Here is a 23,445-nt window from a genome sequence, read left to right on the forward strand (position 1 = left end):
GAGTTTGAAATGCCATTCATACTCCAACACGTGTCAATCCAGAAGGAACACAATTTCATTAACATAGCAACTTGTTATGTTAGGGTTCAGTGCCATTTCCCTGAAGGTCTTGCAGAAGTAGTAAAAGCCGGTTGGAACATTTACTTCTAGAGAGTGGCAGGATGAAGACTATCCAGCAAAGGAAGAAGTTATGACTGTAGATCACCCAAAGATACTTACAGCAACTGGAGTGTGGTCAGCAGCTCCAATATAGGGGAACCTTAGTTACCTTCTGAGTTCGTGCAAGAAAAGTACCATCAAAATCCAAGCTGTCAGCCATGAAGATCTTAAAGGGACAGCACACCTCTGAATGGGAGTGCTGAAAACAAAAATGTTGGACATCACAGCGGGTGAGGCAGCATCCGTGGAGAGAGAACAAGATAATGGTTCGAATCTAGTTGACTCTTTATCAGCTGCCTGGCCCTTTATGATGTCCAACATTTGTTTTCAGCACTTATTCCAGCATCTGCAGCCATTTGCTCCTACGCTCTGAACAGGAGTGACTCAAAACAGCCAAGTGGATGTGTGTCTAATGTCAACCTTCAACCATTACAAAGACAGCAGCGTGAAATTTGGGAGGATGTTAGAGTTAGTCAACCAATGTGTGAATTGTGATGGTCAATGATGGTTAACTGTTGCTGAATAATTCATTGCAGGAGAAAACAAAAAGAAAAGCATACACTTGTTGCAGGAGTGGTCCAGCAAGTGGAAAGACCAACCTGGAAATATTAGCATCAGGGAGGGGAATATCCTTTCTCTTGAAAAGATGACCATAGTCCAATCAATCAGCAACTTTGAGATTAATGTCTATCAGAGAGTGTGAAGGTCTAATGAATATTTCCCAAATACACCTTGGAACTGTTTGTGTTGAATTATGTCTGATGAATTAGCTGCTGAAATAAAGGAGGGGAGTAATTGATACCTTTAATCTTATATGCAGCCAATATGCAGCTGATATGAAGGGAGTAAGTATCTCAAAGGATAATTTTACTCAAAAGAACTACTGTCACAGGAATCAAAGTCATCCTTGACCCACATCTCTACATCCATCAGCACAATGTGACTGCTAGGCTTCTGGATTCACTGCTCTTCTCCACTGCTTAGGTTTAAGTAGGTGTCCCAACATTCAAATATAGCGTCAGTCAGTAGGGCCTCAAATACTAAAATTTCCTTGCACCTTGATGAATGTGCAGTTTTGTAAGTCTTACAATCTAAGTCATGGTTCTGACTCTAGAGATTACCCATGGCAAGGTAATGGATATACATGAGGTCCTGATTGTTGACTTCCCTTTTCATAACAAGATAATGCCTTCACAATGCAGCATCTCATCTGCTTAGACAGACAAAGGATTCTGTATGTCTGAAAATGTAGAAATGCTATCTCAAGCTACTTCTCAACTATCTACTTAATCAACTGAATAGCCTGTCGATCACTACTGCATAGACATTCATCTTCTCTAAGGAATCACTTTCTGGAAAATCACTCAGAGGTGAGCTATCTAAAGAGAGAAGAATTAATGTTTCAGGCTTCTTTCAAGGTCACAAACCTGAAATATTAAATCATTAATTCTATCTTTGTCTTTCTACACTGATACTGCTTTCCATGCTTGGTTTTTGTTTACACTTTCTGCTTTATCTCAGATTTCCAGTATTTTGCTTTTCAATGAATGGAAGGAACAGATGTGGATAAACTGGTAATGGTCGAGTTGATGTCAAAATTCAGGCACAATCATTACTTATTGGGGGCATAGTGAGAGGTGATGGATGGCCTATTTCTGCTTCTATTTCTTAATTACATTGCAGCATTTACCATTAAAACAATTCAATAAAATGGTTTGACAGATTTTGACCCAAAAGCTGTATCATAGAATCATAGAATCCCTACAGTGTAGAAGCAGGGCACTTGATACATCGAGTCACACTGCCCCTGCATAGAGTATCCCACCCAGAACCACCCCTCCACCCTATCCCTGTAACCCTGAATATCCCATGGCTAATCCACCAAGCCAGCATAATCCTGAGCAGTCTGGACAATTTAGCATGGCCAGTCCAACTAACCTCCACAACTTTGAACTATGGAAAGTAATCGGAGCATCCAGAGGTAACCCATGCAGATATGGAGAGAACATGCAAACTCCACAAAGACAGTCACCTGAGGCTGAAATCGAACCTGTGAGGCAGCAGTGCTAACTGCTAAGCCACCATGCCGTGTACAGTAAATAAAATTTGTAAGTTGTTTAAAAGGTTTGTGGAATCTGAAATAATTTTACAGAATGCTTGAAAAGTTTTTTCAAATATTTGCATTAATTGTAAGGGAATTAATTGTACCTTTACTGGATAATAATAAAAAAATGATCCTTATTACCCTTTACCAGGCAGCAGTACTAATAAGAATGATGTTAAGTTATGGATAGACACAAAGGAGAGCAGTAAGCAAAGGAGCTAGAGAGTAAAGGACAATGTGCAAATTACAAGACCAAGCTCATAGGGCAAATACCCAACAAAATCTGTAAGGAGAAGAAGCAAACTGCTCTCTAGGTTTACTACTTGACAGGAAAAGGAATTGGCAGCTCTTACAGGCAATGTGTGAGTTGGTTAACTGTGATCTATAAAACATGGAAAGTTATGTGAATAGTTTGGAGATGCTAAAGTTATGTGTGGTTTCACAGAAATGACCAGATCATAACCCAAGTAGTTATTAATTAGTCAGTTAAAAAGGAAACATGTTTAATTAGTCAGTTAAAAAGGAAAAAGCCAAATCATCAGGCCTACTGTGATCTGAGGGAGAGAGGATTCATAGAATTTTGCTTTGGTGATGACAATCATAACTATGAAACGTGGAGGTGAAAGCTGTTGTCAGATAGGACTTCTAATCTACTCTGAATGAATAAAAAGTAGCATATTGGTATGTAGAAAAGTGTAGCTATCTAATGCCATGCAAACTGAAGGGGAATTGTTGTTATTGTACAAGATGTACCTTGGTTGATTTGAACTATTATTTGCCTATTAATTCATGTGTTGGCTTGGAGTCATGTCCAAGTAAGTGAAATATTATTGGTAATTTCTTAATTTGGGAGTAATTTGGTTTATGGTTCTCACATGGCATTGTAACAAACTCCCCTTAGAAATAGAAGAACTGGTTTGTATCCAGAGACAATTTTCTTCATACATTGTTTTAAATAACTGTATCAAAGGTAAGAGTAAAAGAGGACAGGAAAAGCAACTAATCTATACATGATACTATAAACTTTCAGCACATGAGATACAATTTAATGTGAGCTAATGGCAAGTCAGATACATTAGTTTCAGCATAAGACCATCATCTAAAATTGTAGATACTCTGCTACACTACTTGAAGGACAAAAGATTGCAATCACACTTTAACTCATCTTCCAGATGCACAAAACTCCAAAGAAGCACATTAAAGTGATAAGAGATAGCCAGTCAAAATCAGAGTTTTATGGCAGTGGTTTTGCCTGGACGATGCCAACAATTACAAGATGGACGGAGCTTTGAGGAATAATGCAAAGTTGTCTGTTGAAAGCATATTTCATCCCAATCAACATGTAGAAGTACAATTATCCATAACCAAAGCTTGCTTCACAGCTGTAAAGTTCAGCTGTAATGATCCCTGCACATTGCACTTGCACATCAATTATGATAATCATAATCACGGTCGTTAAGCTGAATGTTCATTACTGTCAGGATGCCACTGACAGCAGTTTCAATCATCAGCTGCAATGGGCAAGCAGTTGCAGTTGCACCTATGTATCTGCACCCAAGGTTTTGCAACATTAAATCCATGATCTGTTCTACTTCCCACTCTATTTTACAACTATTGAGGAAGAAAAGTTGACTTTATGTTCTATATAATGTACTAAGATAGTTTCCTACTGATTTGTTTTAATGCTTTTTCCTCAGTGAATGATTAACTGAAATCTTTAAATCTGCTTTGCTCCACTATTACTTTTTAACAGCATAATTTTAGAGTTTAGTATGAAAATATGCTCACAATGTAATATTGCCTTTGAAATAAAACTGTTTTCAGAACTTTGTATTTTTTGCAGAGGAGACTATACTGTATGGCTACAAATTTATTTATTGATGTCACTGTCCTTTGCTAATTCCAGTTTTAGGCATTCACAAGCCAGAGCCATCAGGAAAGATGCAAAGTTAACAGCAGCAATAAATAAACTACAGAGAATGAATACAATTTGATTTAATTATTCTAAAATGAATTTTTTTGGAAGCATGAAATTAATATGTAGCTGGGGGTGCTGCAATTTAAATTAGTTAATTGTCACATTAAGCGTTTAACTCCAACTAATTCAATAGTTTTAGTGCACAAGTTTCTAGTCATATTTTGTATCATTGTGGTCACAAATCTATTGCTTTTACATTATTTTTGATTTTATGACAAGTAGGATAATGTTAACAAGAGAAACTTTCAGACAAGATCCAAAACAATGATTATGGAAAATTAGTTTGAATCTTTAAATTAATCAATGGAATTTTACAAAAAATATTCAATATTGTTTGTGAATTAACATTTTATATGTACCCTGATCAATCTTAGAAGTTATGATGTTTATTTAATGTACCAACTGGAATAGACTTTTTAATATGCAATGTATTATAGCAGTCTTCCATTGTTTTAACCTCTAAAGACTCCTAGCAGCTGCTTATTTATACAAATATTGAAGATCACAGATATATTAGATTTTGGATTTGACATAAGAAGATAGCTTTGATCAACTTAAGTATGTCATATATAGTAAAATTCCAAGCAACTTCAAAACAGTGTAGCATAATTGTCAAAGATATGGCAAAATATGTACTTGGATTTATATTTTGATCTGTGCCAAGTACAAGAACAAGGTGATTATGCTCAACTTCTGTAAGATCCTAGTTACATGTTTGCTGAAATATTGTGTAACCTGTCCCCACTACATTTCAGGAGGGACGTAAATGCATTGGAGATAGTACAGAAGATGTTGGCAACAATGGCTCCAGGGATGAGAAACTTTGGTTATGAAGACAGATTCAAGAAGTTTGGATGTTTTTTCTTGGAGAAGAGAAAACTTAGAGGAGATTGATAAGATTTTCAAAATCATTAGGGGCTGGGCAGGTGGATAAATTGTTCCCACTTATAAAAGGATTAAGAACAAGAGGGCACAAACTTAATTTAATTTTCAAAAGAAATAAATGCAATTTTAGAAACATTTTTGCAGATAGTCACTATTTAGGGTCTGGAATGCATTACCTGCTGGTGTGACGGAGGTAGGCATTATTGAGGTAATCAACAGGGTATTAGATATTTATTTGAAAGAAACAATGTGTTGGTTACATTGAACTAGAATAGACACAATTCGTTGAATGGCTTCCAACTGGACCCACAACAATTTTATAATTCTGTGTGTAAGTTTATAACAAGAAAAATAGGTGCAAGTAAATAGAGAAACAAGGTTTACTAAAGAAATAGTAACTCAAATGAAGTAATGTTGTTTTTGGCAGATATTGGCTATTTAAATATTCATTCAAAATTCAAAAACTACGCTCATTTTTCCTGCTCGGAAATGAATACTTGTGGGTTGAATGTCCACTCCTCATCTTTCCATACAATTCTTCAGCTATTCTTCAAAGGTTTTGTGGACCCTTTAATTTTATGAGTCAGATATATGTCAGGAATATTAATTTAGGATCAATCAAACTGTTTGAGAAACATCATTCCCACTACTAAATAATGAAGATGTAGTGGGCTGCATGGTGGCACAGTGGCACAGTGGTTAGCACTGTTGCCTCACAGGCCAGAGACCCGGGTTCAATTCCCGCCTCAGGCGACTGACTGTGTGGAGTTTGCACATTCTCCCCGTGTCTGCGTGGGTTTCCTCCGGGTGCTCCGGTTTCCTCCCACAGTCCAAAGATGTGCAGGGTCAGGTGAATTGGCCATGCTAAATTGCCCGTAGTGTTAGGTAAGGGGTAAATGTAGGGGTATGGGTGGGTTGCGCTTCGGCGGGTCGGTGTGGACTTGTTGGGCCGAAGGGCCTGTTTCCACATTGTAATGTAATCTAATCTAGTGAGTGAAAGGAACGCACATACATTGTAATTGGCTGTATTTGTTCAATATATCAAAAACAGGTATTAAACTAAATGAGACTTCAAATGGAATGTACACATTTTATTTTCATTCCTTAAGGAAACGATTTTTTCAAATGTTGTACTCAGGTCAAAAATTGGTAAACATTATCATTGTTGATTTTGCTAATGTTGGAGTTGTTCTGAGATGGATAAACTCACCTTCAGGATATCAGCCTTTAACACTTTTCTCATGGTTTCAAAACAATGCATATTGCAAATAGGTAACTATTCTTAATAAACAAAGAACATCTTAAATAGCACAAAATCATTTACAGATTTTGAAAAGTTACATTCACATTGAATATAAACAACTATCGCTTTATATTTTCATTGATTATAGGTTATGAAGAACTAATAGGCAATTACTATTAAATCATTGAGAAACATGAAGTGTCAATTATACTGTTTTATTGCTTGCCTACCTTTTTCTTGCTTGGCATATCTTCAGTTGCTCTAAAGTGCTTAGTTCCATAAGCAATAGGTTCATACTTGGTGCTGGTATGAAGAAGTGGCTCGTACGTTCTGTATCTATTTGTATTGCTGAATGGCAGGAATCTAAACAGGATTTGTGAGAAAAGGAATATTGAACATATGTAAAACATTCAGAGTTGAAAACTGTCATTGTATTTTCATAGATAACAGATGTTACTTCCTGAAGATGGCAAACTGTTACAATTTGGAGTACCAATGTATGCATCAATGAATGGTGGGATGTGGGTTTTACTGCTATTTGAAATATTAATTATGCCCAAACAAGTATTGAAAATCATGTCCACTTCATACCGATCAGGTACTAATTTAGACAGGGGATAATGAAAACTTGGAAGCAGATTTTACACCTGTCCATTCTTTTGGTTTCAACTGATATTTAGCTCATAGAAGCCACTCAAAGTGATAAAAATAACAATATATCCTCAGTTATTTTCTTAAATCATTGTTTAATGTTTTAATTTCCAAAACAAGCATCCCAAATCCAATATGCATGACTACAAACAAAATCATTACCCCATCCCCTCCCACCCATCCCATGAGAATAATCATTATTTTAGATGTATTCTTGGAAGTTAAGGAACAAATTCAGTTCAGAAAATGTTATTTTAAAGGATACAATTTCATCTCAATACAAGGGGTATGTTACATGTGATTACAATGCTCGTTTTTTTTGCCACAACTTGTGATGAAGGGAAAAAAAGACTGCAAGAATTTCTGTAGATATGTAAAAAGGAAATGTTTGGCGAAAATGAATGTAGATTCATAATTGGCAGAGTCAGAAGAGTTTATAATGGGAAACAAAAATGGCAGGGAGGCTTTACTGAAGAAGATACTAAAACATTCCCAGAAGTATGGATCCAAGTGGCTAGAGAGAATGAAGAATTGAAGGAAATTAGCATCAGTAAGAAGATTGACATTCGGAAATTGATGGGGCTGAAATTTGATAAATCTCAAGGACCTGATAATCTATGTCTTAGAAGTGGAAAGAGATTGTTCTACAACAATTGATGCATTGGTGGTTATCTTCCAGAATTCGATAATTCTTGAAAATGTAAGAGTATATAGGGACCTGGGCGTCCTTGTCGATAAGTCCCTGAAGGCTAACATGCAGGTGCAGCAAGCTATTCAGAAGGCTAATGCAATTTTAATATTTATTGCAAGAGGATTTGCTTTCAAAAGTAGAAAGTTTTGCTTTAATTGTATAGGAGCTTGGTTAGATTGTACCTGGAGTACTCTGTGCAGCTTTGATCTCTTTATCTGAGCAAAAATATCATTGCCATAAGGAGAGTGCATTATAGGTTTGTCAAACCTGTACCTGGGATGATGGATCTGTCCTATAAATACAGGTAAAACAGGCCTGTATTTTGGCGCTTTGAAGAATGAGAGGTGACCTCATTGAAACCTCCAAAACACTAAAAGGAATAGTGTAGATGCAAGTAAGGTGTTTCTGTTGATTGGTGGTCCACAACCAGAGATCATAATTTAAGAATAAAGGGAACGCTATTTAGCTACTAAATGAGAAGAACTGTTTTACTCAGAAGGTTGTGATTTTTAAAAAACTCTCTACCACAGACAGCTGCAAAAGTTCAGACTTTGAGTATGTGCATTGTAGAGATTGATAGATTTCTAATTATGAGTCAAAAAGTGTAGTGCTGGAAAAGCACAGCCGGTCAGGCAGCATCCAAGAAGAATGAGACTTGATGTTTTGAGCATAACCTTTTTATCAGGAATGTCTCGGATGCTGCCTAATCGGCTGTGCTTTTCCAGCATCCAAGAAGCATGAGTCAATGTTTCAAGCATAAGCTCTTCATCAGGAATGTCTCGGATGCTGCCTGACCATGCTGTGCTTTTTTAGCATCACATTTCTTGACTCTGTTCTCTAGCATCTGCAGTCCTCATTTTTTTCTAATTACGAGTGCAACACTTGTAATTAGAAGAATTATGAAGATGGGGTAGGTAAAAGACATTGAAGTATTCAATAAGTCACACTTGTGGTTAATGGCGAGGAAATTTTGATGAACTGAATGGTTTACTTCTGTGCCTATTTTCCTCAAGATTTGCATCAAATCTTACCATTGGAAATATGGATATGTACATATATATAAATAAAATTAGATTGATAGTTATTTTCTCACATCAGCAGTAACTGAGAAACTGTCACCATAATTTTCAAAGACATTCTTTCTTTTAATTGTTTGTTACAGCAAACAAACTCACATGCATATGCAACTTGTACATGCAATATTCAGATAATCTGTCCAACGCAAATAAAATTTAGAGCATACACTACATTAGGGATGCTCAGTTGGAGATTCATCGCTCCTCAGAAGTAAATGAGCAGGTTTCAAGGATCTGCCACAAACAAGCACTGAGCAATACTTTCCCCAGAGGTGTTAAATCAATATAATTTATAATTAGTAATATAAACAAATAAGCACTGAAGTTAGTGTTGCACTGAATGTGAGAAAAAAACAACAAAACCCTTGTGATTTCATAAAGGTTTGAAAAAGGAAGTAGCAGTCAGAAATGGAATGATTCACATGAGCAAAATGTGAATTGAATGTGAAAGGATAGGATCAACAAATATTTTGGGACATACTTAGTCCTCTGAGTGGTTGAAACTTGAGCTTTTTCTAGCTGGAGATATAGTGCATCAAATCTGAATGTTATTCAGGTTCCCAGCAGCAGATCAGAGGAAAGTGAAGTAGACTTGTTGGGAGCAAAGCACCATCCAGGCATTATGATGTTCAGACATATCGAGCTTCTTCAAAACTATTTATACAATTTCTTTTGGAGGTAGGATTGATTATGTGCACGGTGGCTCAGTGGTTAGCAATGCTGCCTCACAGCACCAGGGTCCCAGGTTCAATTCCAGCCTCAGGTAGCTGTCTGTGTGGAGATTGCACATTCTCCCTGTGGGTTTCCTCCGAGTGCTCTGGTTTCCTCCCACAGTCCAAAGATGTGCAGGTCAGGTGAATTGGCCATGCTAAATTGCCCATAGTGTTAAATGCATTAGTCGGACGGAAATGTGTCTGAGTGGGTTACTCTTCAGAGGGTTGGTGTGGACTGGTTGGGCTGAAGGACCTGTTCCCACACTGTAGCGAATCTAATCAAACACATTCCAAACTCAGTTAGACCTCTGCTTCATTGAATTTGAATGGAATTGATAGAATGCTAACTGGAATCTCACCGGTTGGAAGTTCATTTACTTTGCTGTTGAGCACCACAATATACAATGAAAGAAGAGATTTGCTAGCTGTCCTGTCCTGACTGGGAGCAGCAATGCATTCCAGGCTACAGGAGTTGGCATATTGATACTGCATTTTGATTTTGCCCAGACATAACGATTTGGACACAAACTAATGTAGCAAACCTTTTCTACTAACTTATACCCGTAAAAGAAAAAAAACAAATAATTCTACCTTAACTATAAAAATTAAAAATAAAAAATTCATTGATTTAAGGGAAAGAATATTAGGATTAAGAAAATCAGCAACTGGGCACTTACTAGTCAGACAGAGTATGTCAATAGACCTGTTTGACAATTCCAATCTCAGGAGAAAATCCCTCTACTAAATCCTATCTATTTCCCCAAACTCATGGTGGAACAATCTGCTGTACACTTGTCACCTACAAGCCCCTTTAGTAAAGCTAAAATGCCATCCCCTAATCCATTAAATATTTAAACAGCTGAATCCCTTAGTTCAATGAAATGCTGCTGATGACAATTTAGAACTATGGAAATGTTATGCCCCAAAGAGGCCATTGCTGAAGAAACTAGCTGCCCATTCTATTCCCACTTCCTAGCACCTGGTCTACTTTCTTGCCAGGTTACAGTTCAGGTGCAGATCCAATCTGCTTTTAATAGAGTCACAGAGTCATTCTGGATGGAAACAGGTCCAACCAGTCTATGCTGACCATAATCCCAAACTAAACCTGCCCCACTTGCTTGCGCTTGGCCTATTATCCCTCCAATCATTTCTTATTCATGTACTTATCTGAATGTCTGGAAGTTTATTCCACACACAAACCACTCTCTGTGTAAAAAAAATTGTCCCTAAAGTCTTTTTAAAATCTTTCTCCTCTCACCATAAAAATATGCCCCCTCGTCTTGAAATTTCCCACCTTATGGAAAAGATACCTGCCATTCACCTTATACATACTCTCATGATTTTATAAGGTCATCCCTCAATCTTTTACGCTCCAATAAAAAAAAGACCCAGCTTATCTAGCCTGTCCCCATAACTCAAACCCTCCTTTCCATGCAACATCCTAGTTAATCTGTTCTGAACCTTCTCCAGCCTAATAATATCCTTCCTATAACAGGGCATCAAGACCTGGACACAGTACACCGGAAGCAGCCTCACCAACATTCTGTACAACCTCAACATAATGTCCCAACTCCTATACTCAAAGGACTGAGCAATGAAGGAAAGTGTGCTAAATGCCTTCTTAACCACCCTATCTATATGTGATGAAAACTCCAAGGTCTTTCTGTTCTACAATGTTAACCAAGGACCTACTTTTAATTATATGTCCTGTGTTTGTTTGTCTTACCAAAATATAATACCTCACCTTTATCCAAATTAAACTCCATCTGCCACTCTGCAGCCCATTGACCCAATTGATCAAGATCTCTTTATAATCTTAGATAACCTCTTCACTGTCTGCAAAACCATTAATTTCGGTGTCATCCACAAACTTACTAACCAAGCCTTCTATATTCTCATTTAAATCATTTATATAAATGACAAACAAAAGTGTACCCAACACCAACCCTGCAGAACATTATTGGTCACAGGCGTCCAGTCCGAAAAGCAACTCTCCACCATCGTTCTCTTTCTTCTGCTGTTACAATTTGGAGGTGCCGGTGTTGGATGCGGGTGGACAAAGTTAAAAATCACACAACACCAGGTTATATTCCAACAGGTTTATTTGGAGGCACCAGCTTTCTAAGTGCTGCTCCTTCATCAGGTGGTTAGAAGCAGCGCTTCGAAAGCTGGTGCCTCCAAATAAACTTGTTGGACTATAACTTAGTGTTGTGTGATTTTTAACTTCTTCTGTTAAGCCAGTTTTGTACACAATTGGCAAGCTCACCCTGAGTTCCATGTGATCTAACTTTATTAATTAGTCTACCATGCAGAACCTTGACAAAGACTTCACTAAAGTCCAAGTAAACAATGTCTACTGCTCTGCCCTCGTTCTCAAAAAACTCATATCAAGTTTGTCAGACACAATTTCCCCACACAAAACCATGCTGACTATCCCTAATCATTCATTATCTCTCCAAATGCATATAAATCCTATCTTTCAGAATTATTTCCAACAACTTACCCACCATTGAAGTCAGATTCACAGGGCTATAGTTCCCAAGCTTCTCCTTACACCCCTTCTTAAACAAAGACATAACATTAGACACTCACCTGTCATCCAGCACCTCACCCATAGTTTTAGATGACACAAACATTTCTGAAAGGGGCCCCACAAATAGGTTTTCCCTGTCAACTCTATACAAGCCCCTTTTTTTTCTTTTTTTTCATTTGTTGCCCATCACTAATATGCCCTTGAGCTGACCAATTCAGAGGGCAATTAAGAGTCAATCACATTGCTGTGGGTCTGGAGTTACATGTAGGCCAGATCAGGTAATGATGATGGACTTCCTTCTGTAAAGGACATTTATGAATCAAATGAATTTTTATGACAACTCATGATAGTTAGCATGGTCACCATCAATGAAACAAACTTTGTGTTCCAGATTTATTAATTGAAATTCCACCAGATGCCGTGGTAGGATCCCAGAGTCTGAGACTGTGTGTCAGAATTACCAGGTAAAAACAATGACTGCAGATGCTGGAAACCAGAGTCTAGATTAGAGGGTGCTGGAAAAGCACAGCAGCTCAGGCAGCATCCGAGGAGCAGGAAAATCGACGTTTTGGGCAAATGTCCTTCATCGGATGCTGCCTGACTTGCTGTGCTTTTCCAGCACCACTCTAATCTAGTCTCTGAATTACCAATCTAGTCACATTGCCAATAGGCTACCATCTTCCTAATCTGGGCTTGCTTGGCAATGTAGCTGACTCTAGATAACCTTGGACTAATTGTACATCCTTGCCCAACACATCTGGGCTCATTTGATAATTTTATTGACTGACAAAAACAAGGCTGATTGCACATCTTCACCATTATTTTGTGTACCTCAATTAGGTTGCCTGCTAGCCTCTTCTATTCGAAGGAAAACAACATTAGCTTATCCAATATTTCTTCATTGTTGGAATTTTCAAGTCCTAGCAACATTCTTGTGAACCTACTTTGTACGTTCTCTCTTCGCAATTATGTCCTTCTATAACTTGGTGACGAGAATTGTACATATAACTCCAGCAGTGGCCTAACCAGTGTATTTATGTAGGTCCAGCATTATATCCTTGCATTTGCATTCAATACCTCATTCAATGAAGAGAAGTATCTCATGTGCCTTCTTTACCACCTTATTTATGTGTCTTGGCATCTTTAGAGACCTGTGAACATGTATTCTTACTTACTCTGCTCTTTTCAATATTCTCCAGATATTTTCTATTCTTTCACTTTGTTTACCTTCCTCAAACACACAGCATCATACTGTCCTAGACTGCTCCACACACTTAACCAAGGTATCGACATTATCCTACAGCCAACAGCCATCCTTTTGGTTTGAATGATCAAATGAAACTATGGTTTCACAAAACTTCACCTCCTTATGGTTAGGTCGTGTTGGCTATTCAACAACACCATTGCAAAATGTGTAGAGAATCTTTTGGCCAACTTTCTTCCCATAATCCAAATTAATTGGTCATTCAGTTTGCTCACAATGTATATAAATCTGCCTTATTTACCAACATACACCCGTCAACTTAATAACACTTCAAAAATAATAACTTATTTGTGAATGTCCTGAGTTGTAATAGAGCGCTTTAGAAATAGAAATGCTTTCTTTCTGTATCACTTTATAAAATAAACATCAAAATATTTAACGGGCTCACTTTATTTGCACTTTTGCTAACAATGGATAATTCTCAGAAAATCAACAGTTTGTTGGTAAACACATCCAAACACCTTGGGGTCAATCTGAACCAAATTTTGTGTTGTGACACCTTGGACAAAAGGGCGTGCTATAGGGGAGTGGACATCTAAGCACATTTACTTATGTTTTTTTTGTCCCTGGTAATATAATATGCTTTAACTAATAACAATGAATTTAAGGAAAAGATAGACAAATTTTTAATTAGTAACGGGTTGAAGGATTGTGGAGAGCAGGCAGAAAGTGGAGTTGAGGCTGAGATGAGATCAGCCATGATCATATTAAACATTGGAGCCGCTTTGAAAGGCTGAATTGCTGACTCCTGCTCTTTGTCCTTATGTTCTTATGCCATAAATACCCAACTTCTGTTCATATGTTCATTGTGTTTCTTTCTCATTTGTTATTTACTGCTTGTAAATTATGTTCTGAGGCACTAAATATTATTTCTTCATAAGGGGAAAGGACAGGCAGCATCCAGAGACAGAGAAGATGAAAAGACGAGAGCAAAAGCAAAGGACGTTGACAGAGACAGAAAATGCAAGTAAAAACCCAATACTGCTTAAGGATGCATTTGATTCTCACCCATAATTGTGAACTTTGATCAGAATATAATCTTGAAAGTTAATCAGAAATATGTCAATATTGTGGTATTAAAAGGTACAGGAAAAAACAGCCATTTTCAAGGTGTTGTACAAATGACTGCCAATCTAAAATGAGCTTTTGCATGTTCTTACTGGAACAATAACAAAACTAAAACTCTTCATGAAAAATATCAGAAAATAAAACAGTGAGTAGAATCTCCAAACTACTTATTTTTATTGGATCAGAAGAACTTTTAATGTGGTTGATCGTGAAATATTTAATGACTCAAGAAACAGTGATAATGCAGACAATAAGACTGAAATTTTGTGTGTAATTCCACACATGTTGTTTTTGACACGGATGATGAAGTACTCAGAGTATTAACAAACTATTGAGGAAATAGGCGTGGAAGTAGATTTTAAGAGGGACATTGGAGATGTAGAGGTTAGTGGAAATCATATAGTGAAAGCTTACAACCCTAATACGAGTCAAGTAACCAAAGCAAATTAACAAAAACTAAATATAAAGAGAAATATAGAGCCAGATTTCCTGCTGAGTGGCAATCACAGATCACAGCTTAGAGTCATAGAGTCATAGAGATGTACAGCATGGAAACAGACCCTTCGGTCCAACCCGTCCATGCCGACCAGATATCCTAACCCAATTTAGTCCCACCTGCCAGCACCCGACCCATATCCCTTCAAACCCTTCCTATTCATATACCCATCCAAATACCTCTTAAATGTTGCAATTGTACCAGCCTCCACCACATCCTCTGGCAGCTCATTCCATACACGTACCGCCCTCTGCGTGAAAAAGTTGCTCCTTAGGTCTCTTTTATATCTTTCCCCCCCTCACCCTAAACCTATGCCCTCTAGTTCTGGATTCCCCAGCCCCAGGGAAAAGACTTTGTCTATTTATCCTATCCATGCCCCTCATAGTTTGGTAAACCTCTATAAGGTCACCCCTCAGCCTCTGATGCTCCAGGGAAAACAGCCCTAGCCTGTTCAGCCTCTCCCTGTAGCTCAAATCCTCCACCCCTGCCAACATGCTTGTAAATCTTTTCTGAACCCTTTCAAGTTTCACAACATCTTTCCGATAGGAAGGAGACCAGAATTGCACGCAATATTCCAATAGTGGCCTAACCAATGTCCTGTACAGCCACAACATGACCTCCCAACTCCTGTACTCAATACTCTGACCAATAAAGGAAAGCATACCAATCGCCTTCTTCACTATCCTATCTACCTGCGACTCCACTTTCAAGGAGCTATGAACCTGCACTCCAAGGTCTCTTTTTTTCTGTAACACTCGCTAGGACCTTACCATTAAATGTATAAGTCCTGCTAAGATTTGCTTTCCCAAAATGCAGCACCTCGCACTTATCTGAATTAAACTCCATCTGCCACTTCTCAGCCCATTGGCCCATCTGGTCCCGATCATGTTGTAATCTGAGGTAACCCTCTTCACTATCCACTACACTTCCAATTTTGGTGTCATCTGCAAACTTACCAACTGTACTCCTTATACTCGCATCCAAATCATTTATGTAAATGACAAAAAGTAGTGGACCTAGCACTGATCCTTGTGGCACTCCACTGGTCACAGGCCTCCATCCAAAAAACAACGCTCCACCACCACCCTCTGTCTTCTACCTTTGAGCCAGTTCTGTATCCAAATGGCTAGTTCTCCCTGTATTCCATGAGATCTAACCTTGCTAATCAGTCTCCCATGGGGAACCTTGTCGAACGCCTTACTGAAGTCCATATAGATCACATCTACTACTCTGCCTTCATCAATCTTCTTTGTTACTTTTTCAAAAAACTCAATCAAGTTTGTGAGACATGATTTCCCCTGCACAAAGCCATGTTGACTATCCCCAATCAACCTTGCCTTTCCAAATACGTGTACATTCTGTCCCTCAGGCTTCCCTCCAACAACTTGCCCACCACTGAGGTCAGGCTGAGGTCAGGAGGGATCACGTCCAGCAGTCAGTGGATGATGTTGAGTTTGGTTTTGGGGAATGTTCAGTCCCAGGGTAGAAGGGGTGACAGATCGGGTTCTGGGAGCATTGGAGGTTTGAGACAAAATGTAGTTGAGGGTGAGTGAGGTAATTTGGAGATGGCAATCAAACTGTTGCCCAAAAGTCAGAATACTTGTTCAATTGTCTAAATTTTCCTGGGTAATTATTTAACTGCAGTGAAACCCTCAGAATTATCTGACTTAAATGGATTCTTTCAGAGAGTTCTAAGTATTGGGGAATTGTCTAGTTGAACCTTCAATATTCTGATAATTACTTCAAAGTTTGCTCTACTGGAGATTCTGTAAGGTTATATGTGCAACTCCCATCTACACTTCAGAAACAGGCATCTGGTTATTGGAAATTCAGGGACATTATTTGATCAAATAATGATTTTGATTATAATAATTTTATGTGAATGCAACTATTTATGTTTCATATTTATGAGCTTAACATTTTTCATTTAAATAATTGTATGTAAGGGTAATTAGATGTTCTGTTGGATGAAAACTCTTGAATATGCAGTGTATATAATTGTAAAGTTAAAATCTTAGTTTATTACTCCTTTAAAACATTTTCTTTACCTTATTTTTAAAATGTTATATTTAACTTTCATTCCGTTATTTCTTGGATATAGGATGGGTAGCACCGCTTATTATTCAAGCTATTAAATAAGTCATGGTGCACAAATTTCCTGATAAGCTTGAAAGGAAGCATTCTTATTTTGCTTTCAGTGATAACAATATTACCAAAACTGAAATACTGAAGTCAACAACTTGTCAATATAAACATATTTTATAGAAGGTGTTCTTAGAAGCAATTTGAGACATTTTACTACATTAAAGATTCTATATAAATATAAGTTGTTGCCAGCAGGATGCCATTCTTGCTACCCTACAGAGTTGCCAATTTCTATGTGGGTGGGATGAGTGACTGCAGTTGCACTTTCACACCCACCAACAGCCTGACCCCATTTCACAGGCTGCCCATACGACAGTGACGAATGCAATGGGCCCATGAGAAGACCTTTAATAACTCACTGGCGACTTTGTCATTCATGAGTTATTAGGTCTTTCTCACTCATGGAATAAACTGGCTACTTCATTGTCCCTCTTGTGTATTCTCTATTTATTTTGACTGCTGAAAGAATCATAATTGTACAATGCAAAAACAAAGAATAGAAAGTTGGAAAATTATTTCAATGACAAAAGAACATTGAGATTAATGATTATTTGACAATCAATATGTAGTCATAAAGAAATGACTTTTCAGAGATAGATTCTGAATACTTGGCATTACTATTAACATTTCAGGTTAAACAACTCCTTGGAGCAAATAATGATCTCAAACAAAAACCTGTAAAACTTGGTGAATAGATGTTTAAGTAAATGTAAATAGAAATATAAATGTCTTAATTAACTATTGCAACATCTTGAAGAACTAGCAATGTAGAACATGTCCAACAGCCACAATCAGACAGCAATTATTTAATAAAAAATTCTAAATTAAGTGAAGACTTTAACAGAAGGGTTATGACATAAAGGTGTGGTATTGTGTAAACAATAGATTTCTAGGAAGACTGCCAAATGTTAATTAAAGTGTATGTTGATTTTGCAAATTACACCCTAGACACTTAGCTGGGGGTATTCTATAAACAGATTTAACCAACATGAAAAGGTGGAGTGTCAGAGGAGTTCTAAATACCATCGGGCTTGCTGATGCTGATGTTGATGCTCGAAGTAGACATTTCACAGGTTCACAAGTGAAAAACTAAACTTGTTTAACATTTTAAAATTAAAACTGGTTAGTTACCTTCGAAATACAGTTTATGTCTTGCATTGATTTTCAATAAGAATTTATTTCTTTGCATGTTACAAATGCTTTTATTTTGCTAAAATGAAACTGACCTGTGATCATATCTTATTAAATACTCCTAAACCAATCAGATTAATCATCAGATGGACTAATTTGTTGTAATTTTGTGTTCTTCTCAAGCATTTTGCTAGGAATCTTCTAATAAAGGCAATTAGATTATCCAATTCAATATTTATATTTTCAAAAGAAGGAAACCTAATCTGGTGTTCTTGATTTTTCAGTATTTTAAATATTAAATTGTAAATAAATGTTACTAATAAAATGTTATTCAACATAACATGAAAATGTACATGTAAGATTTAAGCATTATTACTTGTACTGGTGTGACTTGGTGACTTAGAAGAACAACAGCAAGCTACTGATACAGCTCATTTAAAAGGAATGTAAACAAAATGGACTATTTCTGGCCAAGTTATTTAAATAATGAAATTTCTAAAATCAGATTTATCACAACCTCAGTTGTGAAAATACATGTCTGTTCTTCATCATTGTCACCAATTTGCATGTTCTCAGCAATATGTTACTTTATGCACTTTACCTGGAACAAGCTTTTAGAACTAGAAATAGAACACATGCATCAGCTTCTGCAATGCAGAACAGAGGCAGGTCATCTTCCAAAAATTTACTTCTCAATAAACAAAGGAAACTAGACTTGAAATGATTTCTATACTGCTAAAATCCACAATAGGGTATTGATTTTGAGATGTTTCTGGTTATTCTGCTTTTTAGAACAGAGAAATGAAAATTTTGGGTAAAAAGGAAATATTTTGAAGTACACTGAAAGATCAAAAGACACCACACACTCCATGTCTAAACTCTCTGAATAACATTCATGAATCATAACTGTGAATCACTATAAATTAAAAAAACATAATCCCGTGTACAAAACTATTATGCTATTAGTAGCAAGACATTCTAAATTTGCAGAATTACTGCAGTGTGAAATAGGCCATTTGGCCCAACAAGTCCATACCGACTCTCTGAAGGGCATCCCACCTAGATTCACACTGAACCCCTGCATTTCCCATGGCTAATCCACCTAATTTACATCCCTGGACACTGTGGGCAATTTAGCATGACCAATCCACCTAACCTGCATGAAACCTGAGCACCTGGAAGCCCAAGCAGGTACAGGGAGAATATGCAAACTCCACATAGACAGTTACCCAAGGCTCGAATTGAACCCAGCAGTGGTGAGGCAGCACTGCTTAACACTGAGCCACCATACCACACCAGTAAAGGAGCACCTCTGTTTCTGCCTGACTTTACATCAGGGACCTTTCATGAATGAGGTGAATGTGATAACCACTACACTAGAGAAAATGACAATACATTCTCAATACAAATGCAAGGACAATGTATCTTTTAACAAAAGTAAGTTTCCACCATATAAAATACGTAGTCATGAATAGCAAACAAACAATGGTCATACCACTCATGGGGACTAAGCCTCAATTTTGTTTGAATGATAATAGGTATTTAGCTGTATTTATTTTTTTTTACAGTTTTAAGTTAGACTCTGCTATGCCGATTACAAAAAAGTAACCGCTAAACTATGTTTGTAAACAAAATGTTAATAATGGTTGTATGATACAACCAAACTTGAATAATATTACTGAAAACAGAGCCACCGTGTTAAAGCTTTCCATCTTGCACTCATCAGGACAAATGCAAAAATATTGAATGTCAAATGATCACAACAACTTAAACTACAGGAGGAAAGGGCAATGATTGGTTGCTGCATTAACTAATTGGCTCAGGCATTTCCATGGAGAAAGTGACAAGCAACTATAGGCTCCCCAAGTTCCTGCATAATTTAAAGGAAAGCACTCGGCTTTCCCTATATTCCTTTCATTTGTAGAACAGCAAATTCCTTTCAATGCATGTATGCATTTCCAGGAAAGTATAAATGAGCCATATTACAAACTCAAACAATTATTTTATATTGGCTGTTAGTGTTGGTATTAGCACAAGCTAGATTATTTAGCCTAATCGCAGAACCATGTGTAACAAAAGATGTTTTACTTTGGATTTTGCAAATGCTGAACTTGTGGAGCCAATAGTTTCCTGTGATTTCACTATGGCAAAACTTTAGCTAATTAGAGTTTACTTGCCTCTCTTTTCGTCCAGTATAACTTGTTGTGATCATTTCAAAATTTGCATTCTTACATATATTCTGGTAAGTGCAAAAAGAATAAGATTCAACAATACATTTTTCTCTTCAGCAATAAAATATTATTATGACAATTAATATGAAAACATTTAAGACTGATAAAAAATATCTAATTATCTTAAAATAAATTACTGTGTTAATATTATCCAAAAAAGACAGTAGCTTGCAGGGGGGCAATGTATTTCTATACTTCAACGGAATCAGTGCTCTTCTTTACAATGAATAATTATTTACCTTTTTAGATAATAAATCAGCTTTTGTGATGAAAAATGCTTGTCAGCACTCTATGTCACTTAAAAGAAGTCATCAACGGAACTTAGAAATATATTAGAATATAGAATCTATTGGAATTAGATGCTATTGATTCTTATGTTTGGATATTTTCTTCTCTCCCCAGCAGGAGTTGGCAAATTGTAGTGTTTTACCTCCTGCTTCCACCTGTAAGCTAGACAAAATTGGTTTGCTTCCATGGTTACAATATCAGCATGTTTCCAATCTAAGTAATACCTTATGTAAAACACAAGCTACTGCTGTGTACCATTGTTTTAGCATTAAGTAGATTTTGACTTTTATCAGATATCTAATCCGCATCATTTTCCATTTCTACTTTGTTCTTTTTTCTCAAAATTATATATTATTATTATGATTTTAATCCTATTGTCTCTTTAGCAATAAAGAAAATGAATGTGTTTAAACTAACATTTGCGCAGTACTATTTATACATAGAAGAAACTATTATAAATATTAATGAATCGTTTTTAAAGCAATAAATCCATTTCGATATCTGATTATATTTAATCTGATGTTATGTTGCCTTTGCAAATCAACTTTAACTATCGAGTATAGCTGAGTATATATATTTTTAAAAAGCCAAGTTTAATTGTCAGTTTCAAAAACTCTTAATCTTGAAGAATGCCATTGACATAAGATAATTTGATTGTATACTTTAAATTCTAAATATGTCTATATCTTTCAAACTTTTCCTCTATGGATGCGCACATTGCTGTCAAAGCTAGCAGTTGTTGTCCATTCCTAACTGCCCTTGAAAAGGTGAGCACATACTGGAACTGCAGCAGGTCATTTCTAAGTGCAGTGTTGTTAGGACGGGAATTTCAATTTGCCCCAGCAACAGTGAAAGAATGGTGATGTAGTTCAAAGTAAGGAAGGTATTGTGGACCCCATCAGATTATGTAATTGTGGAATAATTCAAATCTTAACATATAAATATGCTTTGAGAATAGAAGGTTGTTTTAATATTCTCAACTGAATTTCCAGTTTGAGTATTCCATTTTTGAAATAAAGCAGAATTAATTCATAATCTAATGAAAGTTGAGCATTGCCTTTTTAAATTCAGAGAGGTGTATAGGTATACAAATACTCATGAGAAAAACGGCATTCACACAAGACAGATTACAGTGCTAGGAATGCTAATTTGCACATGGGACAGACATCACCAAAAATTAATGTGGCCCCAATGTCCCAGAATATATAGAACTGATGCTGTGAGCCGGCTGCTGTAGTAACAGTTGCCATCCTGTTCAAATCGGAACAGTCCATCTTTCTTTCTTTTCAGCTCTATTTAAAACATTATATTTTTCCTCTAGTGGATTGCTTAGTGTGGTACCCCAGGAACACAGTCTGACACTGTTCTTCATACATAAAGGTAGAGATTTGAATCCAGCCCAGGAGTTGGTGACAAAGGTCACCTCTTCCAAATAGCTGTTAAGAGCTTCCAGTGAAATGAGATCAGCCAACCTCTGTCAAAAATTCCAAATATATCACTCTGGTCTCTGACACTCCATATAGTGTAAGCAATTCACCACAGTAAGCATCAAAAAGCATCTATGTAGACTTTGAAGTATGTAACCTCCACTGAATTGAAACATAAGTGCCTCAGTCTATCACCTGTAAAGAAAAATTGTTAGATTGTCAGATAAATAATTGTGTTACTATTACTACTGTCTTTGTGTTCAGTTATCATGGGTCATACTGTTAGTTGAATTATAGGGGCCAATTTTAGACTCATTACATCTGAAAATGGTTGCCGACGGGATGTAATGATCTGTGAAATTTGGCAGACATCAGTCCCAACTATCTCCGCCTATTTTCTGCCCAGTTCAAGTTTTTGATTTCTGGAGGCTTTAGCACATAATCTAAGCTGACAACTCATTGTTCTACTGAGGGAGCACTGGACTATCAGAGGTGTCAATTTTCAAATGAGATGTTAAACAGATGCCCCATCTGTCCTTTTGGATAGTTCTAAAAGATCAAAAGGCACAATTTGAAGAAGAACAGGGGAGTTCTCCCCTGTTTCTAGCCAATATTTTTCCCTTAATCACATAACTAAAATAAACAGACAATCTGGTTATTATCTCATTAGTTTTGTTGGATATTGATGCTCATGAATAAGGTGTCCTCCATTAAATATTTCAAAAGTATTAAGTTTACTGTAAACCACTTTAAGATATAATGAGGTCATGAAAGCTGTTCTATTAATGTTATAAGCTATTACTCTTTATTTTTGGTTGTTGTTGGAATAGGTGATAAAAGCTTCCATCTGAAGTACTTTGGATACATATTATACATCACTGCTGAAAGGACAGACATGCAGGATAACACTAGCAAGACACATCTAGAAAACTAGGTATCCAACATTGCTATGGCCTCAGAAGTAATAAGGAAAATGACTTAACAGTACAGTGATGTAAAGTACATGGTTTCAAGTGATTGCTGAATTAGTTTCATGATTCTCACTTCAGGTTCCTGCTAATAATTTGGTTTGTAACCCTTAAAGTCACCACCTGGATATGAGGCCATCAAGCAAAGGAGACTCCTCAACAAGCTAACTAACTAACCAACATGACACTTAAGAAGAGCTTTCAGTTAATTAATGCACAGATGTCAGCAGATAGTACAAATAGAATATATGGATGAGTAAAGAAAATATACTCCACATAAATCCTGTCTAGGTGTCTTAGCATAAGTTCTACCACTTTTGTGAATCTTATTGACTCGTTAGTACATTCTGTTTTTTGGTAACAGTCAAAATGCCTTCATTCTGTGCTGGTCCAT

The 23,445-nt window shown here is 36.8% G+C and overlaps 1 protein-coding gene across 1 annotated transcript in view; it reads right to left on the reverse strand.

The window, feature by feature from the left end:
• The window catches only part of spata17 (spermatogenesis associated 17), a 346,047-nt gene that overhangs the window by 155,076 nt on the left and 167,526 nt on the right, over positions 1-23,445 (reverse strand). Inside the window, exon 9 of the mRNA XM_043695798.2 lies at positions 6,600-6,732. Coding sequence (XP_043551733.2) covers positions 6,600-6,732 — 133 coding nt within the window. The remainder of the gene's footprint in view (positions 1-6,599; positions 6,733-23,445) is intronic.

Source organism: Chiloscyllium plagiosum, unplaced genomic scaffold (assembly GCF_037043375.1).
Source record: "Chiloscyllium plagiosum isolate Xiang-an unplaced genomic scaffold, Cpla_swu_hap1 HiC_scaffold_10, whole genome shotgun sequence".
Taxonomy (NCBI): Eukaryota; Metazoa; Chordata; class Chondrichthyes; order Orectolobiformes; family Hemiscylliidae; genus Chiloscyllium; species Chiloscyllium plagiosum.